Here is a 14401-nt window from a genome sequence, read left to right as displayed (position 1 = left end):
TAAAGATAATTTACCCTCTTGCACCTTTTCTTAAGACTTAAACACACAACAGATTCTTTATTTTTTTGCACACTTTTACACTATTAAAGAGCCCGAAATTGTCGTATTTTTTGTAAACGAGAAATATATTTTTTTAATTTTTTGACAATTAATTTTTGAGGAATTTTAATAAAACTAGAAAAAAACGAAGTTGTAAATTTTGGTATTGAAAATGGGAAATAAATAAACATAATGTTTAGCAAATATGAGAATAAACAAATTAAAAAATATATTTATTAAATGTTTACAGATCAAATAAAAAGAAAAAAATCTGCGAAAGTATACATTTAAATGTTTTATATTTTTCCTAAAAAATAAGTACGTTTTTATGCAACAACGTAGGTTTGAATCCTCATCTAAATTTTCTTATTTGAAAACTTTTTATAAACATTTTAAATCATAAATTAATTTTTGTTTCTTTAAAAACCCAAATATATTTTTGAAAATCTTAAAAACAGTAATGTCTGTTTTAAGACATTACAGGAATAATTTCTAGTATTTGATAAAAAACTAAACAAAGAATTGAAGTGAAAATAATATTTTTGTGTATAAACCGTGAAAAAGTTATTTTCAAACATGAAAAAATCTATGCGTGCAGGAAACTGTGGACCATTAGTATTATCTCTGTTCTCAGTTTTTCATAATCAGCTCTTATGCTCCTGTAAAAGGACTTCAAAGTTTAAAAGACATCCAATTTCAAAAGATGGAATTCCAAATTTATATTAAAAAGTTGGTGTTAATATTAATTTCAAATGAAGCTGAGTTCCTCTGCTTCGAAATAATATAATTTATTTCAAATTATCAAGAAAGAATTGGAAATCTTAAAGAAAATTTGTCACAAAAAAGTAGTTAAAAGTTTTTGAGTCGATAATGAAACCTTTTTATATATAATTTCTTTTACGTTTTTTCTCTAAGTGAGACAGATAAATTATATAGATAGAATGTACAGATTCCCCGCTTTCATTTGATACCAATATTAGCATTATAAAATACACATAAATATTTTAAATATTCGTTTGTAGTCCTTTAAACTTTGAAATATTTTTATAAGGACATAAAAATCGGAGTACGCAATTCTATAAGAGGAATTTATTTTCACATGCTTATCAACATTTCCATGTGCGATCAACATTTCAAGCTGTATATGAAGAAAATTATTGTTAAAAGTAATAATAACATCTAGATTCCTTTTATTCGAATAACCGAATAATTTTTAATTATCCGATTATTAACCGGCTAACGTAAAACCTCAAATAATTATTTGTCGAATAAACCGAATAAGGTTAGGCCCATATTTACAATTACCCCCATATTAGCCCTCTTTTAGAAAATCTCTTATTTGGTCAACAATAAGTAAAAATAAACACTTTTACTGTTTGAAAAACCAAAATTTTAAGTTTATTAAATTTTATGTGTCCATTTCATAGCTCGTTTGCGAAGACTGAAAATACACACATTCTTATTCTCTTTGTTGAGTCGTCCCTCAGCCAGTGACTAAAGGCCCAAACCACTGAACACTAAGAAGTGAAACGCTGTAATTTTTTTACAACAACAACGTTACGCTCTTCTCACAGACGAGTTCTGTGTAACTCCAACACATATGTAAGAAACTTACTCTCTCTCCAAACTTCAAAACTTTGTCGCGAAAATTCGTGGCTTATAGAACTTGAAAATATTTTTTATCACTTAACGTTATATTTTATTATTTTTTTGCACACTTTAAATATATTTAATAGCCCGAAAAGATTTAATTTTTTACAAACGAAAAAAATATTTTTTATTTTTTTGACATTTAATTTTTTTGGTTGAAATTAAAAAGAAAAAAGAACAATGTTGTAAATTTTCGTATGGTACAAGAAAAAAATATTTCAACTAACTTAATTATTATTTCAATATTGCAGATTAAAAAGCAAAGATACGTTCATATATAATGTTTATAGATAAATTATGTTGCAAAATATTTAAAGAAATCTTTTAAAATAGAAATTCAAATGAAATATTTTTTTTTTTTAAATTTTTAAATCCGTTTTTTGCAACTATGTTGGCTTGAGAATTCTACTAATACATTCTTAGAGTTATGTACCGACTGACAGTAGACTTAGGTACTTTTTGACAGCGTTTCACTTCTTATTTATTCTTTGGCCCAAACACACAATACTTTGCGTCGAACTGCAACTGACAGGTCATGTTTACTGTGTGTGTTTAATTGATAGCGGTCACAATCAAAACGTCAAACTTGTGCATGATGTACAAAAGTTAAAAAATATTCAACTTTGGCGTACGAAATAGAAATGAAAGAGAAAATCAAAACAAAACTGTCAAAAATATTGTTTATAATTTTTAATTGTGATTTGAGCGTGTGAAAAACACCATTTTTAAATTAAATATTTTTATATTAAATATTGAATTTTTTATATAATTTAAACATATTTAATTATTTTTTACACTTTATCAACGCAACGTTGCGTAGCTATCAGTCGCAGTTCGACGCAAAGTATTGTATGTGTTTGGGCCTTAATGCACATGCGTAGCGGGTGTAATATTTTTAATATTTTGTAATATTTTTTGTTTAAAGCACCGAAAAACTTTTACTATGTCATATGAAAAATATTTTATGATAAAACATGCATTTGGTGATGCTCAATGTATTTTATGTAAACATTGAAGAAATGTAGAGAATATCTTTAAAAAGGCACTTTTGTTCATTTTCATTTCACAGTGATATGGATAATGATGATGATTTAAATTTTTAAATTTTATAAAAATATATAGATATTTTTCTTAAAGCTACTTTATACATATTTTGTTATTAACAAAATTCAGAATCATTAAAATAAATTTTTATTTTTCACAAAATATGTAGTTGTTTTCCATTTTTATTTTCATTTTTTATTTATACATACATATATTTCAACTTTTATTGTAAATTCCGCTTTTTGGTATTTTTTCGGTACATTTTATTTCAGTTTACACAACTTTTCGTTCAGTGCAGTTCTCTCTCGCTCACCAGCCTTGGACATCCCTGTTATAAAACGAAACTTTCGTAAAAAAATTTATCAAGAATACTGGGAAATGGTTAAAAATAAAAGAAAAATCAATTTACAAATTAAAATCCAAAAGAAAATTACAAATAAATTGTGTATTTTGTACAGAAATAGATTTTAAAAATTTTTTAAAAGCTTAATACATTTCAAACTACAAATAATACTTTGTATTAATATAAAATCAGATAATGTAAAGTACCTTTAATTATAAATTTCATGTTTTGTGTACCAATACTTAATAATAAAAATTTGTAACATAATCACTGGTAGGGTTCTATAGTTGAAACGAAAAGTCGACTTTTCGACTTTTTGCATTTTATAAAAAGTCGATTTTTCGACTTTTTTCATTTAATTTAAAGTCGACTTTTAGACTTTTCGACTATAAGTATTTTATAAATAGTCGACTTTTTTCGACTTATCGACTTTTTCCAATTTTAGACTATTTTCGACTTTTTTCAACTATTTTTGACTTTTTTCGAGTTTTTCCGACTATTTTAGACTTTTTGACATTTTATCCACTTTTTTAAAATTGTCGACTATTTTTGAGTTTTCAACTTTTTCCGACTTTTCGACTTTTTCCGATTTTTCGACTTTTTACGACTTTTCGACTTTTTTCGACTTTCAGACTTTTTTCGACTTTTCACTGCTGTAGTAATTTTTACTAGTTTATTACTGTTAATAATTGTTTTATTGTGTAATAACGACCATTATGGTTGTACTTGTGCCACCCAGTGTAAAACAGCTGTTTCAATAATATTTTTGACATTTATTCACTTTTGTACCTTGACATCATAATACAGTATTCTTATTTTTTATTATTACGAAAAAATTTTATGTGCACGCGCTGGGAAATTGTAAATGAGCTTTACAATAAATTAATTTAATTGAAATAAGTAATTAATTTCCCACAACATCAGGATTGCTTGAGTGTACATGAATGCGATTGCTTTTTCCATCCAGAGAACAGTTGTAACCCAGTTCGGTTTTGGGGCTTCGAATAGAAAATGTTACGCTTGATTGTGAACAATTGCGGGCGCAGTGATAACAGGTGAGTGGATATGAAAATATGAATGAATTGTTTACACACAATGGAATGTTTACTATTGCACTTGTTATGTCACAACCAGTAAATATAAAACATTGATTTATCTATCATTTTTGAAACTTTAGTCGCCTTTTATTGCAACAAATTCCAAAGTTTCATATCAACACAACTCTAGTAAAGAAATCTTTAAAAGATTGCACACAACTGAAGAACATCCACAGTACAGTGCGAAATGCTGAACTGAGAAGTAGTTGTCCAAAGTCCACATCAAAATCTGCTAAAAATGCTGCAAAAATCAGAGCACTCTTACTGGGAGGTGGAGGTGTTACTGTTGGTTTGGCAGCACGCACCCTCTTACAGCAGAGCCGTAATAGAGTTCAGTGTGAAGGAAACCGATTGGCCGGCGTCATACAGAAAACTCTACAACAAGAAGATGGAAAATTTGATTGGAAACGTTTTTGGTCTTATCTTGAACCCCATTTGTGGCAGTTTCTTGGTGCTATTGCGGTAAGTTCTAAGATAATAAATAGGAAGACACTACGCAAATCAGGCCGGATATATTGTAATCTAATCTTTAACATTTTAAAATAAATTTCCCTATTATAATTTATCAACTCATACCTACATATATACATATTTATATTGAACTGTTTGTTGTGTAAAATTTATCAGTAAGATTAATTTAGTTTTAATTTTAGGCAGCCCTTGTAGTGGCCTTCATCAATATACGCATACCAAATTTGTTGGGTGATTTAATAAATATATTAGCACGATATGCCAATACTTATGTCAAGGATCCCTTGAATAATTCCTTTTTTAAGGATGTGAGTAAGCCTGCCTCAAATCTACTCAGTTTATATGTAATGCAATCGGGTTTCACGTTCCTCTATATCTACCTCTTAAGTCGTATTGGAGAGCAAATGGCTGCAAAGTTGCGCCAAGATCTTTTCCGTCAAATTATTATACAAGACATTGAATTTTTCGATAAGAATCGCACTGGCGAGCTGGTTAATCGTTTGACAGCCGATGTTCAAGATTTCAAATCGTGCTTTAAACAATTCGTGTCACAAGGTTTGCGCAGCGTGGCGCAACTAATTGGTGGAGGCGTGTCACTATTTATGATTTCGCCCCATATGGCAGCTATTGCGTTGGCTTCAGTACCCTGTGTTGTCATGTTTATGACATATTTAGGCAAAAAGCTGCGCCACTTGAGTAAAAATTCTCAAGCCCAATCAGAGCGTGCAACATCTGTGTGTGAAGAGGCTTTATCGAATGTGCGCACAGTACGTTCAAGTGCTTGTGAATATCGTGAAATGGAGTTGTTTGAACATGAAACCAACGAGGCTGCCCTCTTAGCTCAAGAGCTGGGCTATGGTATAGCTGTATTCCAGGGTCTGACAAACTTCTTCCTAAATGGTCTAGTTCTTTCAACATTGTTTATGGGTGGACATTTAATGTCAACTGAAAGCTTAACGCCAGGTTCCCTAATGGCTTTCTTAGTAGCAGCTCAAGGCGTTCAACGCTCTCTAGCCCAGGGTTCTGTGTTATTGGGTACAATGATTCGTGGCATGACTGCTGGATCACGAGTATTTGAGGTATAATTTCTTAAATATTTCACAGAGAAATTAATTAATTTATTTGTTTTAATTATTTCATTAGTATTTACAACTTCAGCCTAAAGTTGAGCTTTTAAGAGGTTATGAAATTCCCACAGAACGTTTAAAGGGCGAAATACGCTTTGAAAACGTTTCTTTTGCATATCCAACCAGGCCAGATCATGTAAGTTTATGATTAAATATCACTTTATAATGTAAACAAAAGTCATTCTATTTCCTTACAGATTGTCCTTAAAAACTTCAGTTTGACACTTCGACCTGGGGAAACAGTTGCTTTAGTAGGAGCCAGTGGTTCTGGCAAATCAACTATAGCATCTTTAGTAGAACGTTTCTACGAACCCACTTCAGGTACCATTAAAATCGATGGCTATAAATTAGAAGACATTTCACCTCATTGGTTACGAGGTAATGTTTTGGGTTTCATAGAACAACAACCTGTTTTGTTTGCCACCACTATTTTGGAAAATATACGTTACGGTAGACCTGGATCGAAAGAAGACGAAGTATATGCCGCTGCCAAATTGTCACAATCGCATGATTTTGTTTCGGCCCTTCCGGACGGCTATCAGACCAACGTAGGTGAACGTGGTACACAATTAAGTGGTGGTCAACGTCAGCGCATTGCTATAGCCCGTGCTCTCCTAAAAAATCCAAAAGTTTTAATACTTGACGAAGCTACCAGTGCTTTAGATGCTACAAGTGAGGCTGAAGTCCAAAAGGCTTTGGACACAGCTGTTTTGAATCGTACCACCTTAGTTATTGCCCATCGTCTGTCTACCATACGCAACGCTGACCTAATAGTTGTATTAGACAATGGATGCGTAGTGGAGGTAGGTTTAATTAAAGCTAACAATAATATTTTAAGATTTCAAAATGTTTTTCTTTTAAATTCTTCAGACTGGAAAACATGATGAACTTATGGCTAAGCGGGGACTTTACTATGATTTAGTGCGACAACAAGAAAGACATAGTAAAAACGAAGAAATTTCTCTTACCACCCAAAATACTGCCGACAGTGAAAATGCCAGAGAATCGTTTAATACTAGCAGAGGAAATAGTCCTAATCATATCGATTCACGGCAAGAAACGGCTTACGCTTTTGATTCTCAAAGTACTGCCAATAGTAGGAATATTAACAGTGACACCAGTAGTGATTATAAAACTCACCAACGTCCCAATATGACCCAGGGTTAAAAGAGTTCTACCCTTAGACAATAATAAATAAATTTAGTTAATTTTTTTAAGCTTAAATTTATTTTTTTGTTTTTATTTAATCTTAATTTCCCTTTTTAATATATTAATTTGATTTCTTTGAAAATATGTAAAATTTTAATTGAAACTAAAAACGTAAAGTGCAGGAGAAATTTTATTTATGTAAATTGTACATGCATACATATGTTTGTATAAATATCCTAATAAATTGTTGGTCATTTGTTGAAATTGAAAATAAAAACAAAGATGTTTAATACTTATGCTTAAAAATAAAACTTGGGTATTGTTTAATAAATTGTCTTGCATATATGTATAATATAATCCTAGCTGTAAAATTTCGATTACGATTAATAATCAATTAACAATTACTTACTGAAAATAAGCAAAAAATAATCAGAATTAAATAATTAATATGACTATTTTCAAGGATTAATTTTGATTAATTTCAATATATTTGGTGCAATTCTCTATCTTTTTACATTACGTGTAATGGAAAACTATTTTTCAAGTTACACACTGTTCGATTTATAGCTGTAAAATTGCGATTACGATCAATAATCAATTAAATTATTTTTCAAAAATAATCGTAATGATTAATTAATTCTCTGGTATAAAATTTCTGACTATTAATTGATTACGATTAAAATTAATCTAAAAATAATCAGGATTAATTAAAATTAATGAAAATAATCAAAAATAATCAGAATTACCTACTATTCGAATTTATGACTGTTTTATTGAAAACAATATATTTATCAAGTTTAATTCGATTGAAAATATTGATCTCAGTACAAGATATTATAAAAAATTACTGCAATCATCTCGAAATGGGTCTCAAAAAATCCGTAATTTTTAGCGGATTGCCGGAAAAATAATTAAATTTTTCTTAGAGTTTTTCTTGGAGGAAATTGTACTAAATATATGGAAAATAATCAAAATTAATCCTTAAAAAAATCAACCAAATTTTTGATAAATTTTGATTTTTTTATTATTTTCATTAATTCCAATTAATCCCTGATTATTTTTAATCGTAATCAATAACTAATTAAAAAAAATTGAAAATAATCGTTAATTAATCATTAATTTTACCTATTTAATAAAAATAATCTAATTACTGAAGTTTACGATTATTAATCATTATTTTACATTATGAATATAATTATAATTATGAATATAATTATAATTATTGAAGCAGAAATTGTATCAAAATATATGTATGTACATTGTTCGGCTTTTTATATCGTAATCCTATATTCAATAAGGGCCAACTAAAATACAGGCCTGACACAGAATTCCATTTCGAAATTGATATTATTTGCGTATATTCTTCAGAAAAATAAAACAAAAAATTCGTTCTTAATGAAAAACACTTTCAGTTTTTAAAGTGAATTGAATTATTTTTTCAATAACAATAAACTTTACTACGATTCTAGCTTTAATAATCTAAACGGAATCAATTTTAAATAAAATCAATATAATTTTAATTAGTTTGTAAACTAAATACAAAATTCGGAATTAAGAGAAACTAAAACAAAATTGACCGGAATAATAATACAGAATTGAAACTATTCCGATCGAATGTGTGACATATCTGATTGTGAAATTTTAATTCGTGAAATATTATATAAATTGAAAATGTTAATTCCATAATTCTTAAAATGATGGTTTATTTCATTAGAGTGTCCCGAAAACAGTTTTTTTAAGAATTTCATTTAGGAATACCTCTCGATTAATACGTATAAATATTAATATCAAATAAAGCTTAGAACCTCTACTTCAAAATAACATGATTTATTTCAATTCATCGGAATTAAAAAAAATGATGCTTAAAGAAAATTTGTCGCAAAAAGAAGTTAAACATTTTTGTTTTGAAAATAAGACCTTTATTAAATTTAATATCTTTTTCGATTTTTTTAAGTGAGTCAAATATGTAGAATGTACAGATACATTTTTATTTGATACCAATATTAGCATCATCATACAATAAATATGTATAAATATTTTAAATAATCGTTTGAAATTGTAAGTACTTTCAATATTGAAGTACTTTTATAGAGACATATGAGCTGATTATAAAAATAGTAGTATGCTGAATTGCTATAAATGGAATCTATTTTCACATGCATATCAACTTTTCCATGTGTGAAAGCTTTTTTCAAAATTGTTACATGGTGTTATAATACACTTACCTCGAATATCTGGTTATATTTTATCGTAAGGTTAAATTGACAATTTTTATACAAAAAATATTTTGACAATATCTAAAGGTTAAACGATTTTAAATCATCCATTCTTATATACATACATGTATTAGCTTTTGTACATTTTATATTATTCATATATTCTAGAAATGTACAACTTCAAAATTAGAATTATTCTTTTTATAACAAATGGCTTCCGGGCAGCATATTACTATATCATTATGGTTTAACTCTAAAATATTGATATCTGGGTCCAATTTCTGGCATTCGAATAATAAAGTATTTTAAAATTCTATTGAGGTTTCGATCAATATCGAATGCCAAAATTTGCCGTGCTACGAAAATATAACAAAAATTATTATTTTTAAATACCTTATCGGATTTTATATCAGATATGTCATCGCGCAGTGATAATTTCACCAAAAAACTAATATAATGGATAAATTCTGAGGACATTTTAACTTAGCAATTTAATTTGAATTTCGGCAACGACGGTTATAAATGTCTTCGGCGGCTAAACTAAGTCTTCAGCTATAATAAGATGCAGGCTTCTGAACAGCTGTTGTCCAGTGTTGTATTTTTCAATCTATTGTTGTTTCCTCTTGTTTTTTATTCAACACACTCACACACACCTTCCTTCCCTGTTTTCACCATATTTTTCAACATTCATTTGTCAATTTGTTGTTGGTGTCGTTGCGTCTCGTCTCGTTTGTATTTCTGCACAGAAATGGCAAAGTATTTTAGAAAATTAAACGGGAAATAAATCAAAATATTTAATTAATTTCGTTTTTTGTTTATTTTTGTGGAGTAAATTATAATTAAAGTTATTGTGAGTTGAGAACATAAATAGCATTTTTTAGTTAATTTTCTTGTGTATAATGAGTGATTGTGTGTATGTGAGTGCGTATGTGTTTGACAGAGTATGAGGTGGAGCAACGTATCTGCTAAATGGCACAATAAGAAGAAACATAGAAAAATTAAAGAAAAGAAAATTAAAATAGAATAGCGACATCAAAAAGAAATAAAAAATTAAAAAACCAAAAAGCACAATATAAAAATAATAAAAATTGTGCCTGTGTGTGAAGAAAGTGAAATAAAAATTAGTTTTTATGTATGCGTCCGTAAAAAAATTTTTTTTAATAAAAAAAAACAACAATTGTCCAAAAAATAAAAACTTATACAGAAATTAAATTGTGCTTACAAAATTAATATGAAATAATATTGTGCATTAAAATGTATGAACAAGTTTCACTTGTCTATGTTTATGGCCCTCCTGTTTTTCTTTTACAACAACAAAAAACAACCGACGAGGAGTCAACTGATGCATCATCAAATTTATTGAGAATTAGAAATGAAATACAAATATGAAAACATTGATAAAGAACCATCAACATAAAAAATATTTTATTATGGATATCTCTTTGTGTTGTTTTTTTTTAGTTTGATGTGCAATAATTGATTTAATGTAAAAGAATTCTTACACTCTATTGTGAATGATTTATTCCTTTTACTTTTTCATTTTGCCTGTTTTTCTTTCTCCCTTCTTCTACCTCCATAAAATAGACTTGAATTAAAGTTGTGCTTTTGTAGCAACAACTAGTTTTTTTAGTTTATTTTACCACTTGTCTTTGTTGTGTATTTGGAATTTTTAGTGTAGAAACCAATAACAGAAGTAAAATATTTGAATTTCATTCATTTATGATAATTTTAATTTGTGTTGCCTTTTATGTTTTTAAACATGTTTATTCTGCAATATTAGATATACATTAATAAATTGAAATATTTAGCATAGGAGGTACCTATTTAAAATTTTTCATATCAAAAATTTTTGTTTAATATTATGAAAAACAAATTAGGAAAAACATTGCGGCGAAATTTAAATTTGTACGTAATGTTCTTTGAATTCAGGTCAAAATATTAGCACAACTTCTGCAATTTTATCTATTACTCTGTAACACTTTTCAAATAATGTCATACCTCCTATTGCATATTTTTACTTAATTTTAAAAAAACAAGTTTCTTATTTTGTATACAATATATTGTATCTTTGTAAAGACAAAATTAAAATAAAAAACTTGTATTTATTATATGTAGATATACTTTTATATACATATCCATACATATGTATGTACATACTCTATGTTTGATTTCCAAAATATTAACAATTTTTGATACCTAGGAGGAAGTAAAAGTAAATACTGAATTATCAGTGATATTTTTTTCAAAATATAGATATATGTATCTATCTTCAACTATGAGTTGGTAGGTTAATAGAACTGCCCATCCAAAAAAAAAATCGTTCTATTTTAACCACCTCTTTTGAACATAAGTACCTACATAAATATATTTTCTAAAGGAACTTAATTATTAGCCTGTTGTCAAGTTTATTAATGACTAAGTCCACATTAAACAAGTCCCGAAGAAACTCGATTATGTTTTTTTATATACATATTTGCTAAAATTCAATTTCCAATCAGATTACTTCGATACCCTTTACCTTTATAAGACGATTATTATGCATATGTACATACATCTATTATGTAATTATGTATATGTACATTTGTCATTGCGCTTGTAATTTTTATAATTTTTGTAATTCATTAATTAATTAAAAAATGTTAAAAACTAACAAGCAAATGATACTGATCTGTCTAAAAAATATAAATCAGATTTATACCAAAAAAGCATTTTCTACTTTAGCTATATTGTCACATTGCACAAATACCTATGTATTTTTTATCATTTGAAATTTTCAAGAAATAAATAGGAAAAATATATATTTATAATCAATCACCCCGCATCTTTTTTCCAGAGTAAAAATATAAAATTAAAACAATGCAAGTTTAAACTTACAATTTAAATCAAATGAGAAAAAACAGAACTAATTTAAATTGTTTACAATAAATAGAAACAAAATAAAGAATAAAAATAAAAAATAAAACAAAATAAATGGAAACTAAAATTAAACATCCGGAATTATATCGACAACAACATCAATTACAACAAAAACAAGCAGATAAATACAACAAAGTGCCAACACCCTAGTAGGAAACAAATCAAATCTTCAAATCATTAGAGTCATCAAAGTCACCATCATTAACAAGTATAACAAAATAACAAAACAACAATAATATCACAATCAAAAATACAAAATAAGAAAAAGACAACAACGACAACATTCTCTCAAGTGCTTCTATTTGTGTCTCCTAGTATTTACATATATTTTTTAATTGTTGTAAACAAGGTTAGGTTTTACTTAGTTAGACTTGTGTTCTAATCTAAACTATTCTGTAATAAAGTGCATTTTTCTATTTTTGGATCTACATAGACTCTTTTTTTACACTTCCTTACCACGGCTATTTAAGTTTATTGTCGTTATCAACGATATTGTTATCTTTGTTGGTTGTTGTCGCTCGTTCGCCATTTCTAATCATTCATAATGGGCAACTGTTTACGCACAGAAAAATCCGACATCGATAAGACGCATGTCGATCAACGTATACCACTTGATGATGCTGCTGCTGTTGGTGTAACGGGTGTTCCTCAAATAGCGTTGCCTATAGGTCAGCCACAGGAGCAGATTCGTCCTGTGCCTCAGATACCGGAGAATGAGACTTCGAATGCGAATGCAAAGATATTTGTTGCTTTGTACGATTATGATGCTCGTACCGATGAGGATTTAAGTTTCCGCAAAGGAGAACATTTGGAAATTTTAAACGATACACAGGTAAGTTAAACATACAGAAAATATATGTATTTCATTTTAAGTAGGATACAATAAAAATTATTATTAATTAATATTTATTTTAATTAAATCAAAAGCCTTTATTATGAAGCGATATAAATTTGACTCTTTCATATTTTATTTCTATCAGAGAATTAAATAAAATAACATTTATATAAATAAGTATGGAAAAACTTTAATTGTTGGTGCTATTTGGCAGGGCACATTTTTATCTTATCATTTGTTGTATTAAAAGTTACATTTTTGGTTAATTGTTATACAAAAACTAGAAAGAACGCTATTGTTATTTAATCAAATTATCTACCATGTTTTACAATAATTAAATTTTATTATTATTCAAATTGTACACAGAAATTTAAGGAAAGGTGATGAAATTGGGAAATTTTAGATATTTTTTGCATAATCATTTATTATAGAACAAATTTTGTATGAAAAATTGTTTTTTAAACCTGTGATAGAATGCAGAATTTTTATTTTGATGCCAACTTTGACTCATGATTTCACGTTACACCCATACAAGTGCTCCTGGAGTATAGATCCGTACACATAAGTACATATACCGCCTTCCGAAAATCATTAGTACAAATGAGCAAAATCAAAAATTTTTAAGACTGAATTAAATTGCCTCGTATTTTGTTTTCCTTTTAAAATATGTAAATGTTTTGATACATTTTCTTATAATATACCGTATAATTAAGAACATTTAAAATTTTAAAAATTAAAAAAAGCTTTGAAATTTATCAGAGTTTGTTGATTTATTTCAAAACTGTATTTTTAGTTTATAACTTATAGAGCGATGCTTTATAAACAAGAGTCCATGTGCGCGCATTAACACCTTCAAGACAAATGTGCATTAAAAAATTTTAAATGCAAACTTTTAATGATAATTTTTGCAAAATTAAAATTTATTCTTGTAGATATTGCGAAATAAAAATAAAATTTCTTCTTTATAGAGGTCCTAGCAGCGTTTATCTGAAAAAAATTTTGCTTTCAGACAACTATAGTGCCATTTGATTTGCGGAAATATTAGTGGCAGATAAAAGACTTATTTTTGTATTATTCGAAAATCAGGTCCGCATTAAAATATTTTATCAATCTACAATTTTACGACCTGAATACCGATTTTATAACCTCAAAAATAAATTCACATATATAGCAACATTTTTAGTAACTTCAACATTAACTATGTAATATAAGACTATATTAATATTTTAAATTAAATCGAAATAAAAATACACGAGAAAGCTACTTCAAATACTTATTTTTTTCAAATCGACTGAGATATTACTTAGTTCATTTTGCAATGCATTGAAAATCATCTCGAATTTTAGGACAATTTTTTCGATTTTTTTATTTGCAAAATTTTGAGTTTGTAAAGAAGTTGCAAAAAAATTAAAATAATTTTTTTAAATGAATAGTATATTTTCTGAAATTAGAAATTTTCAATAACTATTTAACATACGATGATAGTACTTTGTAATGTTTACTAACAGGTTCTT

General features: G+C 27.7%; 2 protein-coding genes across 4 annotated transcripts in view; both read left to right on the top strand.

Annotated features, from left to right (window-relative positions):
* Nucleotides 1-3851: 3851 nt before the first annotated feature.
* Nucleotides 3852-7184, top strand: LOC111675343 (mitochondrial potassium channel ATP-binding subunit). Its single transcript, XM_023436088.2, has 6 exons — nt 3852-4131; nt 4254-4635; nt 4827-5723; nt 5788-5907; nt 5969-6574; nt 6642-7184. Exons 1-6 carry the CDS (start codon nt 4088-4090, stop codon nt 6936-6938), a joined length of 2346 nt encoding a protein of 781 aa, XP_023291856.2. The 5' UTR covers nt 3852-4087; the 3' UTR covers nt 6939-7184.
* Nucleotides 7185-11983: 4799 nt separating this feature from the next.
* Nucleotides 11984-14401, top strand: part of LOC111675348 (tyrosine-protein kinase Src42A) — a 101789-nt gene continuing 99371 nt past the window's right edge. For 2 of the 3 annotated variants that reach the window (XM_023436095.2, XM_046954926.1), the window contains exon 1: nt 11985-12884. In XM_023436095.2, the coding sequence (XP_023291863.2) occupies nt 12597-12884 (288 nt within the window). In that variant the 5' untranslated portion in view covers nt 11985-12596. Of the gene's footprint in view, nt 12885-14401 lie in introns of all 3 variants that reach the window. The other variant, XM_023436096.2, reaches the window with a different exon arrangement.

This window comes from Lucilia cuprina, chromosome 6, assembly GCF_022045245.1.
Source record: "Lucilia cuprina isolate Lc7/37 chromosome 6, ASM2204524v1, whole genome shotgun sequence".
Classification (NCBI taxonomy): domain Eukaryota; kingdom Metazoa; phylum Arthropoda; class Insecta; order Diptera; family Calliphoridae; genus Lucilia; species Lucilia cuprina.
Note: the sequence above shows the minus strand (reverse complement) of the source record. Positions and strands in the feature narration are given on the sequence as shown.